The following is a 14,156-nucleotide window of genomic DNA, read 5'->3' on the forward strand; positions in this document are numbered from 1 at the left end:
GACCCCGTTCAACCTCGCCTGTGGTGTCGTAACTTGTTTTCTCCCCATGGCGGTAGCAGCAGGTGCCGCTTATACATGTACTAGTAATAAGTATATCACGCTTTGTGTGCCATGCATCCTTGGAGTTACTTCAACTATACAGGTGGCCAGTAACAGAGATATACTGTACAGTCACCTACCTGTGCCTATATATTTGGCATGGTGCATCCATATGTAATTTGACCCCGCTTCCTATTTCACACCTTCGCGTACGCACATGCACCAGCGGTAACTGTTGCGTGCCTGTGCTGTTTACATGCCTACTCTGTTCCCCGTGTTCTCCACTTCTCCTTCTGTCTTCATCAAGTGTAGTTTGTAATTCCTACCGGAGTGTGATGGTTGTGTTGGACTGAGAGAGTGTGCATGGGCATTTACCCTTAGTGCTGTTGCAGTAACGCAACACTTGGTGTCAGAACTGGTACCCCGAACCCTCGCCACCGGACCCGCTCGCCATGGCGAAATTTCAGCCCCCTGAAAGCTTCGACTTTTCCGCACCTGAGAATTGGCCCCGCTGGAAAAGCCGATTCACACGCTTCCAGATTGCTACCAAACTCTCTTCCGAATCCGCAGATGTCCAAATCTCCACTCTCATCTACTCTCTGGGCCCAACTGCGGATGATATCTTCCAGCGTGAGTTGTCCTTCGCCCAAGATTCCGACAAGGACGACTTCGATAAAGTGGTCGATGCTTTCGACAAGTACTTTGCACCTGCGGACAATGTTATCCACGAACGGACGCAGTTCGCTCGTCTCCGCCAGCTCCCCGGTGAGTCCGTAGCCACGTTCTCAAGCCGACTCCACTCTGTCGCGGCGAGATGCCGTTTCGACAAGCCGTCAGAACGGATCCGCGATCACCTCGTCGCCCACATGGCTGATTCTGAAGTGAGTAAGGCAATGCAGAAAAAGGACATAGGCTCCCTCACCCTCGCCGATGTTCTCAAGGAGGCCAAGGCAGCTGAGACCCTCGAAATCCAGCTAGCCACTCAGCGCTCCGCAGCCACTCAGCCCTCCGTCGCTGCCGCTGTCGCTCGCGGACATCACAAACAATCTCGTGGAACTGGCAGACCGAAGAATGCTCCGGCTGCATCTCGCCAGTCCGCGCCTAGCTACTCGACACGTGGCCCTCCAGCAACCTCTGCTCCGCGCGCTCCCTGCTCCGGCTGTGGCTCATCTAGTGGTCACTCGCGCCGCGAGTGTCCTGCTTGGTCCATCGAGTGCCGTAAGTGCCAGCGTCGTGGTCACTTTGCCAAAGTGTGTCGTAGCTCTCGTCAAGTGGGCGCGAGCGAGATGTCTGACCATCCGGTGAGTGATTCTGCTAGTGCTAGTGCGAGTTGTTTTATGGGTAGTGCTTCATCCGAGTCACAGGAACCCAGTATCTGTGTTTTGAGTTCAGTATCCATTCCTGACTCAACTGAACCCTGGCTTGTTGAGCTCCCTATCAATGGCCAGTCAGTGTTGTTCAAGCTGGACTCTGGCGCAGACTGCACACTCCTGTCACTGCCGTCCTACAATAGCCTCAGTCCTCAACCTAAGCTCACGCCGATCTCCACTAAGGTCACTGGACCTGACGGCCAACCTCTACCCATACACGGCGCATTTGTTGCTGCCAGCTCCTGGAAGGACCGCAACGTCACTTTCCGTGTTATTGTTGTTGATGGCCCCAGCAACCTCCTGAGCCGCAGTGTGTGCCAGGACCTGAACCTCCTGTCTTGCGATGTATCCGAGGCATCCGCAAGCCCTCCGTCCGCTCCTCCTGTCATTGGTCGCATGTCCGGTCCTGCAGCTACCATCGAGCTGCAAGACAATGCCCAACCATATCACTGCCAGACCGCACGACGAGTTCCCATCCACCTGCAAGCCAAGGTCAAGACCGAACTTGACCGGATGGTCCAGATGGGAGTCATCTCTCCAGTCACCGATCCGACCGACTGGTGTGCGCCCATGGTGCCCGTGCTCAAGAAGAATGGCTCCGTCCGCATCTGCGTGGATCTCAAACGCCTGAACCAGTCCGTGAAGCGTTCACACTTCACTCTGCCGACCATCGAAGACACCCTGGGCAAGCTGTCCGGAGCCAAGGTCTTCTCGTCGCTTGACACGGCGTCTGGGTTCTGGCAAGTGCCACTTGCTGACGACAGTGCGTCACTCACTACGTTCATGACACCGTTTGGCCGGTTTCACTTCAACCGTCTACCCTTTGGTATCACCAGTGCGCCAGAGGTTTTCCAGCGTCGCCTACTGGAAATCGTTGGGCACATTCCCAACGTGGTCGTCTTCATGGATGACATCCTCGTGTTCGGTGCCACTCTAGCTGAGCACGATGCTGCCCTCACTGCTGTCCACGCAGCTCTCGCTTCTGCAGGCGTACTCCTCAACCCCGCCAAGAGTCGCCTCCGTATGAAGTCCCTGACGTTCCTGGGTCACCTCATCGGTGCTGACGGTGTCCGCCCAGACCCAGCCAAGGTGTCTGCCATCCAAGCTCTGAAGTCACCGACCAATGTGCCTGAGTTACGCCGTGCTATGGGTATGTTCACGTTTCTGTCGAAGTTTGTGCCAGATATGGCCAATGTCAGTGCCCCGCTCCGTGCTCTACTGAAGGCCGACACCGCCTGGCAGTGGGACACCCAGCAAGAAACTGCCTTCTGTCGCCTCAAGGAACTCGCTACTACTGCTCCCTGCTTGGCACTGTTCTCGCCCGACCAGCCCGTCCGTATTAGTGCTGATGCCAGTAGCTACGGACTGGGTGCTGTCCTCCTGCAGCCTGATGGCTCCCGCTGGCGCCCTGTTGCCTATGCGTCCCGCTCTCTATCACCTACTGAGCAGCGCTATGCCCAGATTGAGAAAGAGTGTCTCGCCATCGTTTGGGCATGCGAGCATTTCCACCACTACATCTACGGCGGTCCTCAGTTCACAGTCGAGACTGACCACAAGCCTCTCGTGCCTCTCATCAACTCCGCTGATCTCGCCCGCTCTCCTCTGCGATGCCAGAGACTCCTGATGCGGCTGATGAGGTACAACCCAACCGCTATCCACGTGCCTGGCAAATCACTCGTCATTGCCGACACCCTATCCCGTGCTCCGCAAGAGTCCTCGCCTACTAGTGATCTTGCTGATGAAGTACAGCTGCATGTGTCTGCCGTCACATCGCATTGCTCCACCGACCCGCTCTTGGTCGACGTTCGGAACGCGACCAACGCTGATGCCGACATGTGTCGCCTCCGTGCCCTCATCCTCAACGGGTGGCCAGCCAAGCCCACCTCGGTCCCCGCTAGCCTCCGCCCGTACTTCGCTGTTCGCGATGAGCTCTCAACTGCTGATGGTCTCATATTCCGTGGCCAACGTGTCATCATCCCTGCATCCCAGCGCAACGCCACCCTTGCCAGTGCTCACGAGGGTCACCAAGGCATTGGTAAGTGTCGTGCTCGTGCGCGTGCTGTGATGTGGTGGCCTGGTATGTCTACGGACATTGAGTCGTATGTGATGTCTTGTGCCACCTGTGCCAAGGCCCGTCCTAACCCAGCCGAGCCGCTCATCTCGTCCGAGTTCCCATCTCTTCCATGGTCAAAGATCGCGTGTGATCTGTGTGCAGCCAAAGGATCCACTTACCTTCTTGTTGTCGACTATTTCTCGCGCTACATCGAAGTCAAACAACTTACCACTACTACGTCTGCCGCTGTGATTGCCTGTCTCCACTCCGTGTTTTCTACCCATGGTATTCCACACACGCTAGTGTCTGATAACGGTCCACAATTTGCTAGTGCCAGCTTCCGTGCATTTGCTGCCGAGCTTGGGTTTGCCCATCGCACGTCAAGTCCTCGCTTCGCCCAAAGCAACGGCGCTGCAGAACGTGCCGTTCAGACAGCCAAGCAGCTCATCCTCAAGAATGATGACTTGCCTTCCGCTCTCTTGGCCTACCGGTCTACGCCATTGGCCAACGGTTATTCACCGTCACAGCTGTTGTTCGGCCGCCAAATCCGCTCCCGGCTACCAGGACCCCTCCCTGCTCCAGCGTGGCCTGATTTGACCGCCCTTGCCGACAAGGAAGCATCTTCCAGGTCTCGGCAGGCTGATCGCTACAATCAACGCCACCGTGCTCGACTGCTGCCTGTTCTCGCCCCTGGTGCTCCTGTGTATGTCCCCGATATGGACAAAACAGGACACGTCCAGAACCGCCTGTCCGAACGCTCTTACACGATCGACCTCACTCCTGGGTCATCTGTCCGCCGAAATCGTCGCCACATGCGTGCGTTGCCATCGACGCCATCCGCGTCAGCCAAACGCCCTGTTCCCTCCAGCTCATCCTCCTCCATTGAGCCCATGTACGAGGTTGACTACGGTGTTCCTGCTCCCGTCCGTGTTGCCCTGCAACCACCAGCTAACTCTACTCTGCCGCCTCTTCTGCCTGTGCCGCAGTCTCCTCGAGTTGCTAAGCCTCTGCCACCCGGTCGCAGACCACCATCCAGCCGTGTTCGCCATGCGCCGCAACGCTATGCTGCCAATACCTGAACACAGTAACACTGTTTACTCCATGTGTTCCAGTTGAACTATGACTGTGTTCCTTTCATGTTTTTTTTCTCTCTATCATTCTGAGTAATGCTCACGTTGGTACCCGCTCCAGAACTGCTATCGCTCCTTTTCCTCTCTCCTTTGCTCCACACTTTCTCGTGTCCCTCCGTTCGCATTTTTTTCGGGGGGAGATGTACAGTCACCTACCTGTGCCTATATATTTGGCATGGTGCATCCATATGTAATTTGACCCCGCTTCCTATTTCACACCTTCGCGTACGCACATGCACCAGCGGTAACTGTTGCGTGCCTGTGCTGTTTACATGCCTACTCTGTTCCCCGTGTTCTCCACTTCTCCTTCTGTCTTCATCAAGTGTAGTTTGTAATTCCTACCGGAGTGTGATGGTTGTGTTGGACTGAGAGAGTGTGCATGGGCATTTACCCTTAGTGCTGTTGCAGTAACGCAACATATACCACTCAGTGTCTGTCAGGCTGTATGGCAGAAGTCCAGGTAAGCTCCAGTTGAACTAAAACCCCAATCCGGCCTTATCCTGCTGTGGCTGAACTCTCTACTGCTCCAGGGCTAATCTTCCCAACCGTCAATCCTGATTGATTGATGCTGTGCTAATAGCTATACTGTTGTCACCCGCAGTGAACAAACTGCTGACCAGTAGGGGCATGCTATCAATAGTATCAAGGCTGGTGTCAAGGGCCTGGGTAACCACATTTATGTAGAGTCGATGGTGCACATGTCACCAGGCTGGCTTGCCCATCCGTGGCACTGAGCCTGGCGTCACCATGCACAGGGTTTGACCAGTCGCTGTTTGGGAATGTCCTAGCTAGCATGCAGGGTGTTCTGGTGCAGCATCAACCAGTTACCTGACTGAACGGGATTATGCCCGGGGGTTGTGAACGGGATTATGCCCGGGGGTTGTGAACGGGATTATGCCCGGGGGTTGTGAACGGGATTATGCCCGGGGGGGGGGGGGGGGTAACTGTAGAGAGACTGGTTGTACACTGTGTGACTGTTTAACAGCGGGTTGAAAGACCTGGCTAGCAAGATGGCACTGTCACCTACACCGGCCTGGTCACCAGTGACTGGCAGAAGCAAGTGATTCATGTACGTGTAGGTATAACATTTGTGGTTGCCAGTCAATACTTCCAGACAGTAGTTGTGCAACTTCCTATAATAACTATAATATTTGCATGAAGTATGGAAATGAGAGGCACACCATTGTTGTTGGACAGTTGAGTTTGCGACTCTAATCCCTACACAGCCCGCGGGCTACACGCATCATGTCCTACAAGTGTATGCATGACTAATATGGCAATGTAGCATCAGGGCCAGTCGAGTCAGGATCATTGTACTCTTGCGTCTTGAAAATATGTATTATGGGGACATTCGCCATTGTGCTGTACTGTCCCGGCGGGATACACACGAGTACGTAGACGCACCATTTTGTGTGTTATTAGGTTTCCATCCGTTTTTTCGAGCAAGTCTACCATGACAAAACCCGCGTAATCCATGAGAACTTCAAGACGATGTACATGTTCAAGAAGAAGTATAGGACTGTGAAAATATACTACGAAGCTGCACGTGTGCCCCAAAAAGTTGTACTTTGTTCTAGCTCTGGGATCACATGTACAAAGAATTGACAGGAAAGTCGTAGCTTTCCATGAGTACGTACATGTATGTATGACAAAGTTGTAGTGTAAATACTAATGCATGAGAATATACAATAATCCTTGTACTTGAAGTACACTAAAGTTGTACCTATGGCAGATACTCCTTGCATAGAGACAGCATAACTGCTTTTTTAAAACAGCTAAACCTTTTTTTAAATTACCAATCATGCTGCGTAAATCAAAATAATGACCTGTTTTTGCCCGCATACTTATGTGCATAATTCGAGGAATTTGTCCACTTTCTTCTGTGGTGACAGAATGTGCAGTCGTGTATGCCTGGCTCACAAATACAGTTTCACAGCACAGTAAAAACCTGGGAATTTAAAATTCACGCATGCACACCACAAATGACGTCATTTACTCTGTACCGTGGTGTACATGTCCGGGACCCGTCGCAAGGGGAGCACACACACACACACACACACACACACACACACACACACACACACACACACACACACACACACACACACACGCACACGCACACACACACGCACACGCACACACACACACCTTCAAGTGCGCTGGGAGTGCATGAACTGATTTTCTCTTTCTCTCACACACACACACACACACACACACACACACACCACACACACACACCACACACACACACACACACACACACACACCATGTACCATGTATACGCCCGTCGCAAGAGAAGCACGCAAATCTGCAAATGCACTGGATGTGCAACCACAGATTTTCTCTTATAGCAACGATAGCGAACAAGATCTGATTGAGACATATCAAGACTTGCGCCAGATAACTGTCTAATCCACACAACTTGCAAAGCCATGTGAATCGACCACCAATGCACACCTGGTCTACACCACACGGAGTACATCGGCATAAAACGGCCAAGACAGTTACCTATGCACACCCTACACTTGCTGGCCCGGGGTGACCAGTATAGACAGCACGCTGCTTTGATAGAAGCAGACACTAGATGCACTGGTACCTTGAAGTGAAATTGGAGTTACTTTAGTTACCAACCAGCCTCGGCTACTGAGTACTGGGAACCCAGAGCCAACAGACATACCAACAACCTCAGCCATGAAAGCTATTATAGTAACGACACACTGGATTGTGGAGCCGACACTAGTCCAACTTCCAAATGCTTTGGCAAGAAGGTAGCCTTCCAACAGGGCACACACACACACACACACCTCAGACCTCAGACACACACACACACACACACACACACACACACACACACACACTTGTACTTGTACTTGCTCACTGCCAAAACTGGTCACGTGGGTCTCCCCGGAGAGGGGAGAGAGACTCAAAAGGAATCTTGGAAAGATGACTCAATTGGCCATTGAACCACCCAACGGCCGACACCCCCTGAAATCCCCAAACTAGGGTGGACTTGAAATGATCCCACTTATGGGCTCACCACACCTCAGTAAGTGGGTGAGGACAAGGTGCAGAAAAAGGATTGACGGCATCAGGGTATCCGTCCCGGGATCCAACTGCAGGTACCCCTGCCCCCAGTGAAGGTAATACTTGGTACTAGTGTGGGTGGCTAAATCAGAGTGGATTTGATATAAGCTTCACTAGCACCATTGATTACACAAGAGTTAATCTAGCCGGAAGCAGTCCATGGTTAACAGGTATGTATACTTCAAACAGAAAGTATATGAACCCTGAAACCAACAAAGGTGGTAGGTACAACAATACACCTTGAAGCAGCCGAGCCCATTGGCAACAGGCCCAACACTATCTGGCATAAGTGCACCCACCAACCGAACTAGCTGGCCACACACACACACACACACACACACACACACACACACACACCATGTACCACACACACCATGTATACGCCCGTAGCAAGAGAAGCACGCAAATCTGCAAATGCACTTATATGCACCTATAGATTTACACACACATACCGCACACACACATACACTCACAGTCAGTGTATAACAACACAGTAGTGCAACAACCAGATACAGCTGTAGAAGGACAGAAGATGGACTGGCACATGAGTGATGAAAGGACTGGACAACCACAATGATCAGATGATAGCTCTGGAGCGGGGCACAATGACTATGTAAGCACTGACCTGCTCCAAAGTTTGGCCTGGCCTACTTTCTTGCATCCTGCACTCCTTGACAAGTCAACTGACAGTTCAATGTTCTATGTGGAGGAGTGATTCATCTCACGCCACAGCTGGATAATCCCCAATGACTTGATGACTGTATGACATTGGCCATCATCACGTATAGTGTAGACATGGTGGAGTAGCCTGATTGATCATCTGTCCGCAATGGAATGCTTCATTGCCATGTTGTCTGTCATATTATCATGTCAAGATTGAAGAATGGCAAAGTCGATCTGATTCTCTCCACTCAGATCTCTCGTCCAACAGGTCACCCCACAGCTGCATGTTGTTTTTGGCCAGGAGCAGGCTATTACTCTGTTTCTGGAAATCCCCAGCGCGCTAGCGTCCTGTGGTCTGCAGAGTTGCTCGCAAGGTTTTGCACCTTGTAGCAGATTTCAGCGCTTCTGGCTGCTTCGTGCGAGTCCGCCATGTGCCAATTTGCAGATTGCGCTGACGCTTGTGACAGATGAAGGACACTGGAGACGGTAATCAGTGTCACTGTCAAGCCCAAGGAGCAAAACCTTTCCATAATCTGCTCGCTGATGCAGCACTGATCCTCTCCAGTGACTTGCTCTGCTTTCGCCCAAGGCTCGATAAAAAGTACGGACATATCAGGACAATGACCCGGCCGGGCAGATTACAAACAGGCAGCCAGCTAGGGACTTGACTCACTCGCTGTCTGTAGCACCACCAGCAGCAGCATCGAGTGCTGATCTTCCAAGCTCGAGACGTGTCTCTGCGCGGTTAGTTTTTGCTGCCAGCATGCACATTCCACCTATCGCAAGCATAGCGGAGAGACACTCCGATATAAGCGAGATGAGCAAGCGAGAAGCTGCTGAGTTCCAGGATTTCTTCCTTGCGCACAAGTCGAGAAATCCAGCAGTTCTCAGCGACCTGATCCAGGCAAAATGAGGTACTCCGTGCTAGTCGCTTGCCTTCTTGGCAGCTACCTTTCTACTTGCTCTGGACAGGATCGGAACAACGTCATTGAGACCGAGAATGTCGCTCCGGTCACCGACGACCTCCCTCCGTATATTCGGGAGATGTTCGGCAACATCAAGGGCTTGGAAGTCGGCAACGTGGTGAGTAAACCATGGATATGGTTACTAAAATTAATTATAGTAAATGCTATGTTCCGGTTTATGAGCAGCACACACTCATCGTAGGTCAGTCGAGGAGTGGTCTGTTGCGTAGATGTACAGTCAGTAACCATGGTAACAATGTTACCTTACATGACTGTCTGTAGACTTGTGGGAACGTAGGCCTTTGCTTGAGTGATTATTGATAGTGTTTGCTGTCAAAACGCCAAGAAGATAAACCCGTTTTGCTCCTGCTACATTAATATGGGCTGACTCCTGACAGACAGAGCTGCACATTGTCCATCGGCCAAAGTCCATCAGTCATGGATATCAAGGTTCTAGCCAGGTCAGAAAATAGTTGGGGGGGGGGGCAGGGTTACCCCCGGTAACAGTTATATGTAACCTATTTTTTCCCTTTTGCAAGATAATTGTCTCGCTATGCAAAATGCAACGTACAGGATCGAACCCTCGACTTCACCCAGACTGCATTTTCGTTTGAATTGCCTGAAAAATCTCAAAAATTGACAAATGAGTGAGGGGGGGGGGGGGGAGGGGCTCAATCACTCAGAGTAGGGGGCGCTGCCCCCCCCCCCCCCCCCCGCTTTGCTAGAACCCTGGATAATTTATGGTCCACAGAGATGGGAATTTTAGCAATGATTTCATTCAAGTGACGTATTTCACCAGCATGGCGTAGCCGGGTAGCTCGTGGCAGCAGAACTGTATGATTATTCGCCGCCATGTCAGTTCCAAGTGATGAGAACTGTTTCCAACACTTCTACGGCATACTTGTACTTGTACCTTATGCTGACCTTTCGTACAAACTTCCAGTCAACTTGCCCATCATGCTGGCGGTTTATACTGGGCATATAAACCTCATACAAACCCCATATAGACCACCACCATACAAACTCCTTTTTAGAGATTGAGAATGTATGAAGGTCAGCATAAGTATAATACATCCCACTAGTACGCTTGTACGTGAAATATAAACCATCATACAAACCTCGGCTTCGCCTCGGTTTGTATGTCGGTTTATATTTCACGTACAAGCGTACTGTTGGGTTGTATATACATTATTCATGTACAGCACTGCACTTGTGCCATGTACTTCACTTATGCCATACTGCTGCTGAATCCCATAATTATTATGTATCTATGGGCCTGCATAATCATAGTGCAAGTATCTACTTCGTAGTTGAATCGCAAATGTTCATGTGGATGGATAAGAACATGCAGAGCCTCTACAACAATGCAGGCTGCTGTGCCCACAACACCTTACACAGTTGTTACGTCCAGGCAGTGGGCTGATTCGGTATGATGTGTACTACGGCTCAGCGTACTGTAGTATTTGTGCGTCGTATAGACTAGTGACTCAGATGTGCAGTACAAGAGCCTGAGTGGTCTAGGAAACTGCATGCATGCATAGGCTTGCATAGTGCTGGACAAACATGCAGCTGTAGGTGCACATAGATTAGTAGAACACTTACAGCCAACAGTAGACAAACCGAACAGCTTCTCACAACTCTGATTCAGCTTCATGCAGCCAGCCAGTAGCTGCGGAAAAGCCGTCCTTGTATGCTGCTGTGTTGCCTATGTGCCGAAGCTCTGCCATACACTGAAGTGATTGAGCACTCTGGATTCACTCAGACTTATAACTCAATCAGGTGTAGCTGATATGTACATATATCTGTGTGGCTATGTAACGTTATCCTGATCTGCATGCTATGTAGAACCCATTCAATGTTGGCGGTGGCATGCCAGGTGTCCCAGGAAAGAACGGATTGCCAGGAAGGAATGGCCGCAACGGCAAGCATGGTCCCCAAGGGCCAAAAGGTGTAATGGGTGAAATGGGAGCAAAAGGAGATCCTGGTCTTCCTGGAATGAAGGGTGACAGCGGACCCATGGGACCAGCGGGTCCAGAAGGCATGAAGGGTGATCAAGGTGATTTCGGGATGCCCGGTCGGCCCGGCATGCCTGGAGCTCAAGGCCCGTACGGCCCGAAGGGAGAGCCCGGTGATACTGCTGCTCATCCACAAGCACTCTGGAAGCAATGTGCTTGGACGGAAGAAAGCAATATTAACACTGGAGTCATAAAGGTAAGGGTAATACACCACTAAATAAAAAGAACGCTGTTCCGTTGCAGCCATTTAATATCTCTGCATTGTGTCATGCTATTCTACACAGAACACTGCAACAAGGGCCAGCAAGGCTAGTTTGTCGGGGGGGGGGGGGTATCATTCTATTATACCCGTGTCCTGTGTGCCTCTTGTCTTGCACTGAATGCCTCTATAACTACATTGTTTATGGGTATACATGCTCTTTTAAATCGGAAAGAACAAGCTTCAAGCTCCTCACAATCGACTTCCTCAAAGCCCTTCCATTAGTACAGATACTTTTTTTGCCTTTCTCATCAGGTGGAAATCCCCGTGGAATACATGCAGGCAAGAGGGTGTCTCCAGGGGTCTCCAGGGGTCTCCACTCCAGGCTAGCGATGTTTTTATTTTTTATTTTCACGATTCCAGTGTCGTCGGGGTTTTTATTGCCTCGCACGATAGCCCTTCCGATTACTCTCGATATCTCATATCACACGGACGCCACACTCAGAGAACAGAACTGATTATTGTTGTTGCTCCAAAGAGAGTCTCAAGAAGAAGGCCACAAACGACAAGAATGCGTACAATAATATGTAGACATGCGCAACCTGCGCAGTCCGCACACCGACCACGCGTACCCAGCACACACGTGCCAAAAGGGGCACATGCCCTCCAAAAGGGCAGGGACACGACACCAGCGTCTTCGTTCCTGTACTTGTACATGCACATTGTGCACAGGTACACAGTCACTGTACACACAGTGTTGCATGGAAAAATGGTGCTTCTTAGGTTACGTTTGGTTGGTCACATTCCCAAATGGGAACCACTTGGAATCACTCGGAATCATTCTCGCCCGTTTGGTTGGTCAAAAAATTGCGTTAGGTTGGTCACATTCCACATGATTCCAGAATGGGAATCGCTGAGAATGATTCTTTTTGGAGAATGATCATTCCACCTCACATGCTGGAATGAGCATTCTCATTCCGGAATCAAAAATGATAATGGCTTCGATGAGCCAAACAATGTAGCAACAGGTTGAAGTGCCTCAAATCATGCACTCAGAAGTACCTTGACTCTCTCAAGGAAACTAGAGTCGGGTAAAAGAAAAGACAGCCGCCGTTCCACAACGACATCATGGAATTGCTATGTCAAGTGATTCCTAATTGATTCTGGCGCGTTAGTTTGGTCAGGTGATTCTTGCCGATTCCCATTCCAGAATGGTTCTCATTTACATTCTGAAAATGCCCAACCAAACGCAACCTAAGGGGGCGTTCGAATTGTCTTCATCAACTGTTCGAACAAATTTTTAAAAGAGATTAGTTGAAGTGTCCCATTAGAACGGTTTCTATCATTGTTAGATTTTTTCAGTGGAATTGTCATGGCGATGATGACATCCGATCAGTTTGACCATCTCCACATACTACGTGACGTAGCTATTCCAAACTCTTCGGAACTAATGGTGATAATCCACCTCTCCCATCGGATGAGTTTGTGGAGTTCGAGGAGTTTTGTTTTTCTGAAGAGGCCAATAAGGCCATCTCTTCAGAAAAACGAAACTCCTCGAAAAGTCAAAGAGTGACAATTCGAACGCGCCCTAAATCTTTGCTTCCAGCTTGGCACAATGTCACTGTAGTCTAAATCAAAGGGAGTTCCTGGCTGAAAGTTTTGATTTTCCTTGTTTGTTATTTGTGTGTGTGTGTGTGTGTGTGTGTATGTGTGTGTGTGTGTGTGTGTGTGTGTGTGTGTGTGTGTGTGTGTGTGTGTGTGTGTATGTGTGTATGTGTGTGTGTTATTTACCCATGCACATGTGCAGTCATGCCAGTTTTCAAAGACCAGTCGTGACACACACCTGAGGGTGGCCTTTGGTGGCAACCTGCGCGTTGGTGGCTGCAGCAACTGTTGTCGTCGCTGGTTCTTGACTTTCAACGGCTCTGAGTGCTCATCTCCCACGCCTATTGATGCTGCCATGTACGTTATTGGACCTGACAATTCCAATCCGCTGAGACCACGTCACATTGAAGGGTATTGTGGCGGTATTGGCGCCGGCCCGGTTCGCGTTTCCCTGAATGTGGGCAATTGTCCCGGATTCGGAGAGGCCGATGCCTTCTCAGGCTTTGCATCTGCATCGAGAATCATGATCGAAGAAGTTGCACCTCCTCAGCCATAAGCTCAGGGCTCATGTGAGATTTATGTCCGGAATATGCATGACTTTGACCTTGCACTTGTCACATGACTGACTTGCTCTATGGTAGTCTGAAGATACGGTTTTTGAGACTACAACAGTAGTGATCAGTTTGCATTACAGTTCCCCTCCAATGCCTGTTGCCCTTTCACAATGCGAGCTAAGTGCATGGCTATCATCTGCTGCATTGCAGCCGCCGCCGCTGTTTCTGCAGTCATGTATAGATCACACCTGCAACACTGGGTACATGTACATGTATACCGACATCATGATGTAGGTATGCCGCTTATACAGCGCTCCTCCATTGGCTGTGCCAGACTGCCAGATATCCTGGCTGCTGAGCCAGTCTGTGGAGCATTGCCAGAGTCATAGCCATAGCCATGTCATCATTATACATGATTGTAGTGCAATGACGTTGACTTTAAAAAGAATAGTACCGCGCCGTGTGACGCATGTGTCCA

At 50.5% G+C, this 14,156-nt stretch overlaps 2 protein-coding genes across 2 annotated transcripts; both read left to right on the forward strand.

Annotated features, from left to right (window-relative positions):
- The first annotated feature begins 491 nt into the window (after positions 1-491).
- On the forward strand, positions 492-4,541 carry LOC135827094 (uncharacterized protein K02A2.6-like). The gene has a single exon (XM_065339642.1). The coding sequence runs from the start codon at positions 492-494 to the stop codon at positions 4,539-4,541; it is 4,050 nt and encodes a 1,349-aa protein (XP_065195714.1).
- A 4,628-nt stretch (positions 4,542-9,169) lies between these two features.
- Positions 9,170-14,156, forward strand: LOC135822165 (collagen triple helix repeat-containing protein 1-like). Its single transcript, XM_065334922.1, has 3 exons — positions 9,170-9,423; positions 11,151-11,516; positions 13,327-14,156. Exons 1-3 carry the CDS (start codon positions 9,250-9,252, stop codon positions 13,678-13,680), a joined length of 894 nt encoding a protein of 297 aa, XP_065190994.1. The 5' UTR covers positions 9,170-9,249; the 3' UTR covers positions 13,681-14,156.

This window comes from Sycon ciliatum, chromosome 1 (assembly GCF_964019385.1).
Source record: "Sycon ciliatum chromosome 1, ocSycCili1.1, whole genome shotgun sequence".
NCBI classification, from domain to species: Eukaryota; Metazoa; Porifera; class Calcarea; order Leucosolenida; family Sycettidae; genus Sycon; species Sycon ciliatum.

Excerpts from the sequence above, each read along its gene's own strand:
- LOC135827094 (XM_065339642.1), top strand. The coding sequence starts at position 492 with ATGGCGAAATTTCAGCCCCCTGAAAGCTTCGACTTTTCCGCACCTGAG.
- LOC135822165 (XM_065334922.1), top strand. The coding sequence starts at position 9,250 with ATGAGGTACTCCGTGCTAGTCGCTTGCCTTCTTGGCAGCTACCTTTCT. Across the intron at positions 9,424-11,150 it reads GCTTGGAAGTCGGCAACGTG|AACCCATTCAATGTTGGCGG; the intron begins GTGAGTAAACCA and ends CATGCTATGTAG. Across the intron at positions 11,517-13,326 it reads TTAACACTGGAGTCATAAAG|TCATGCCAGTTTTCAAAGAC; the intron begins GTAAGGGTAATA and ends GCACATGTGCAG.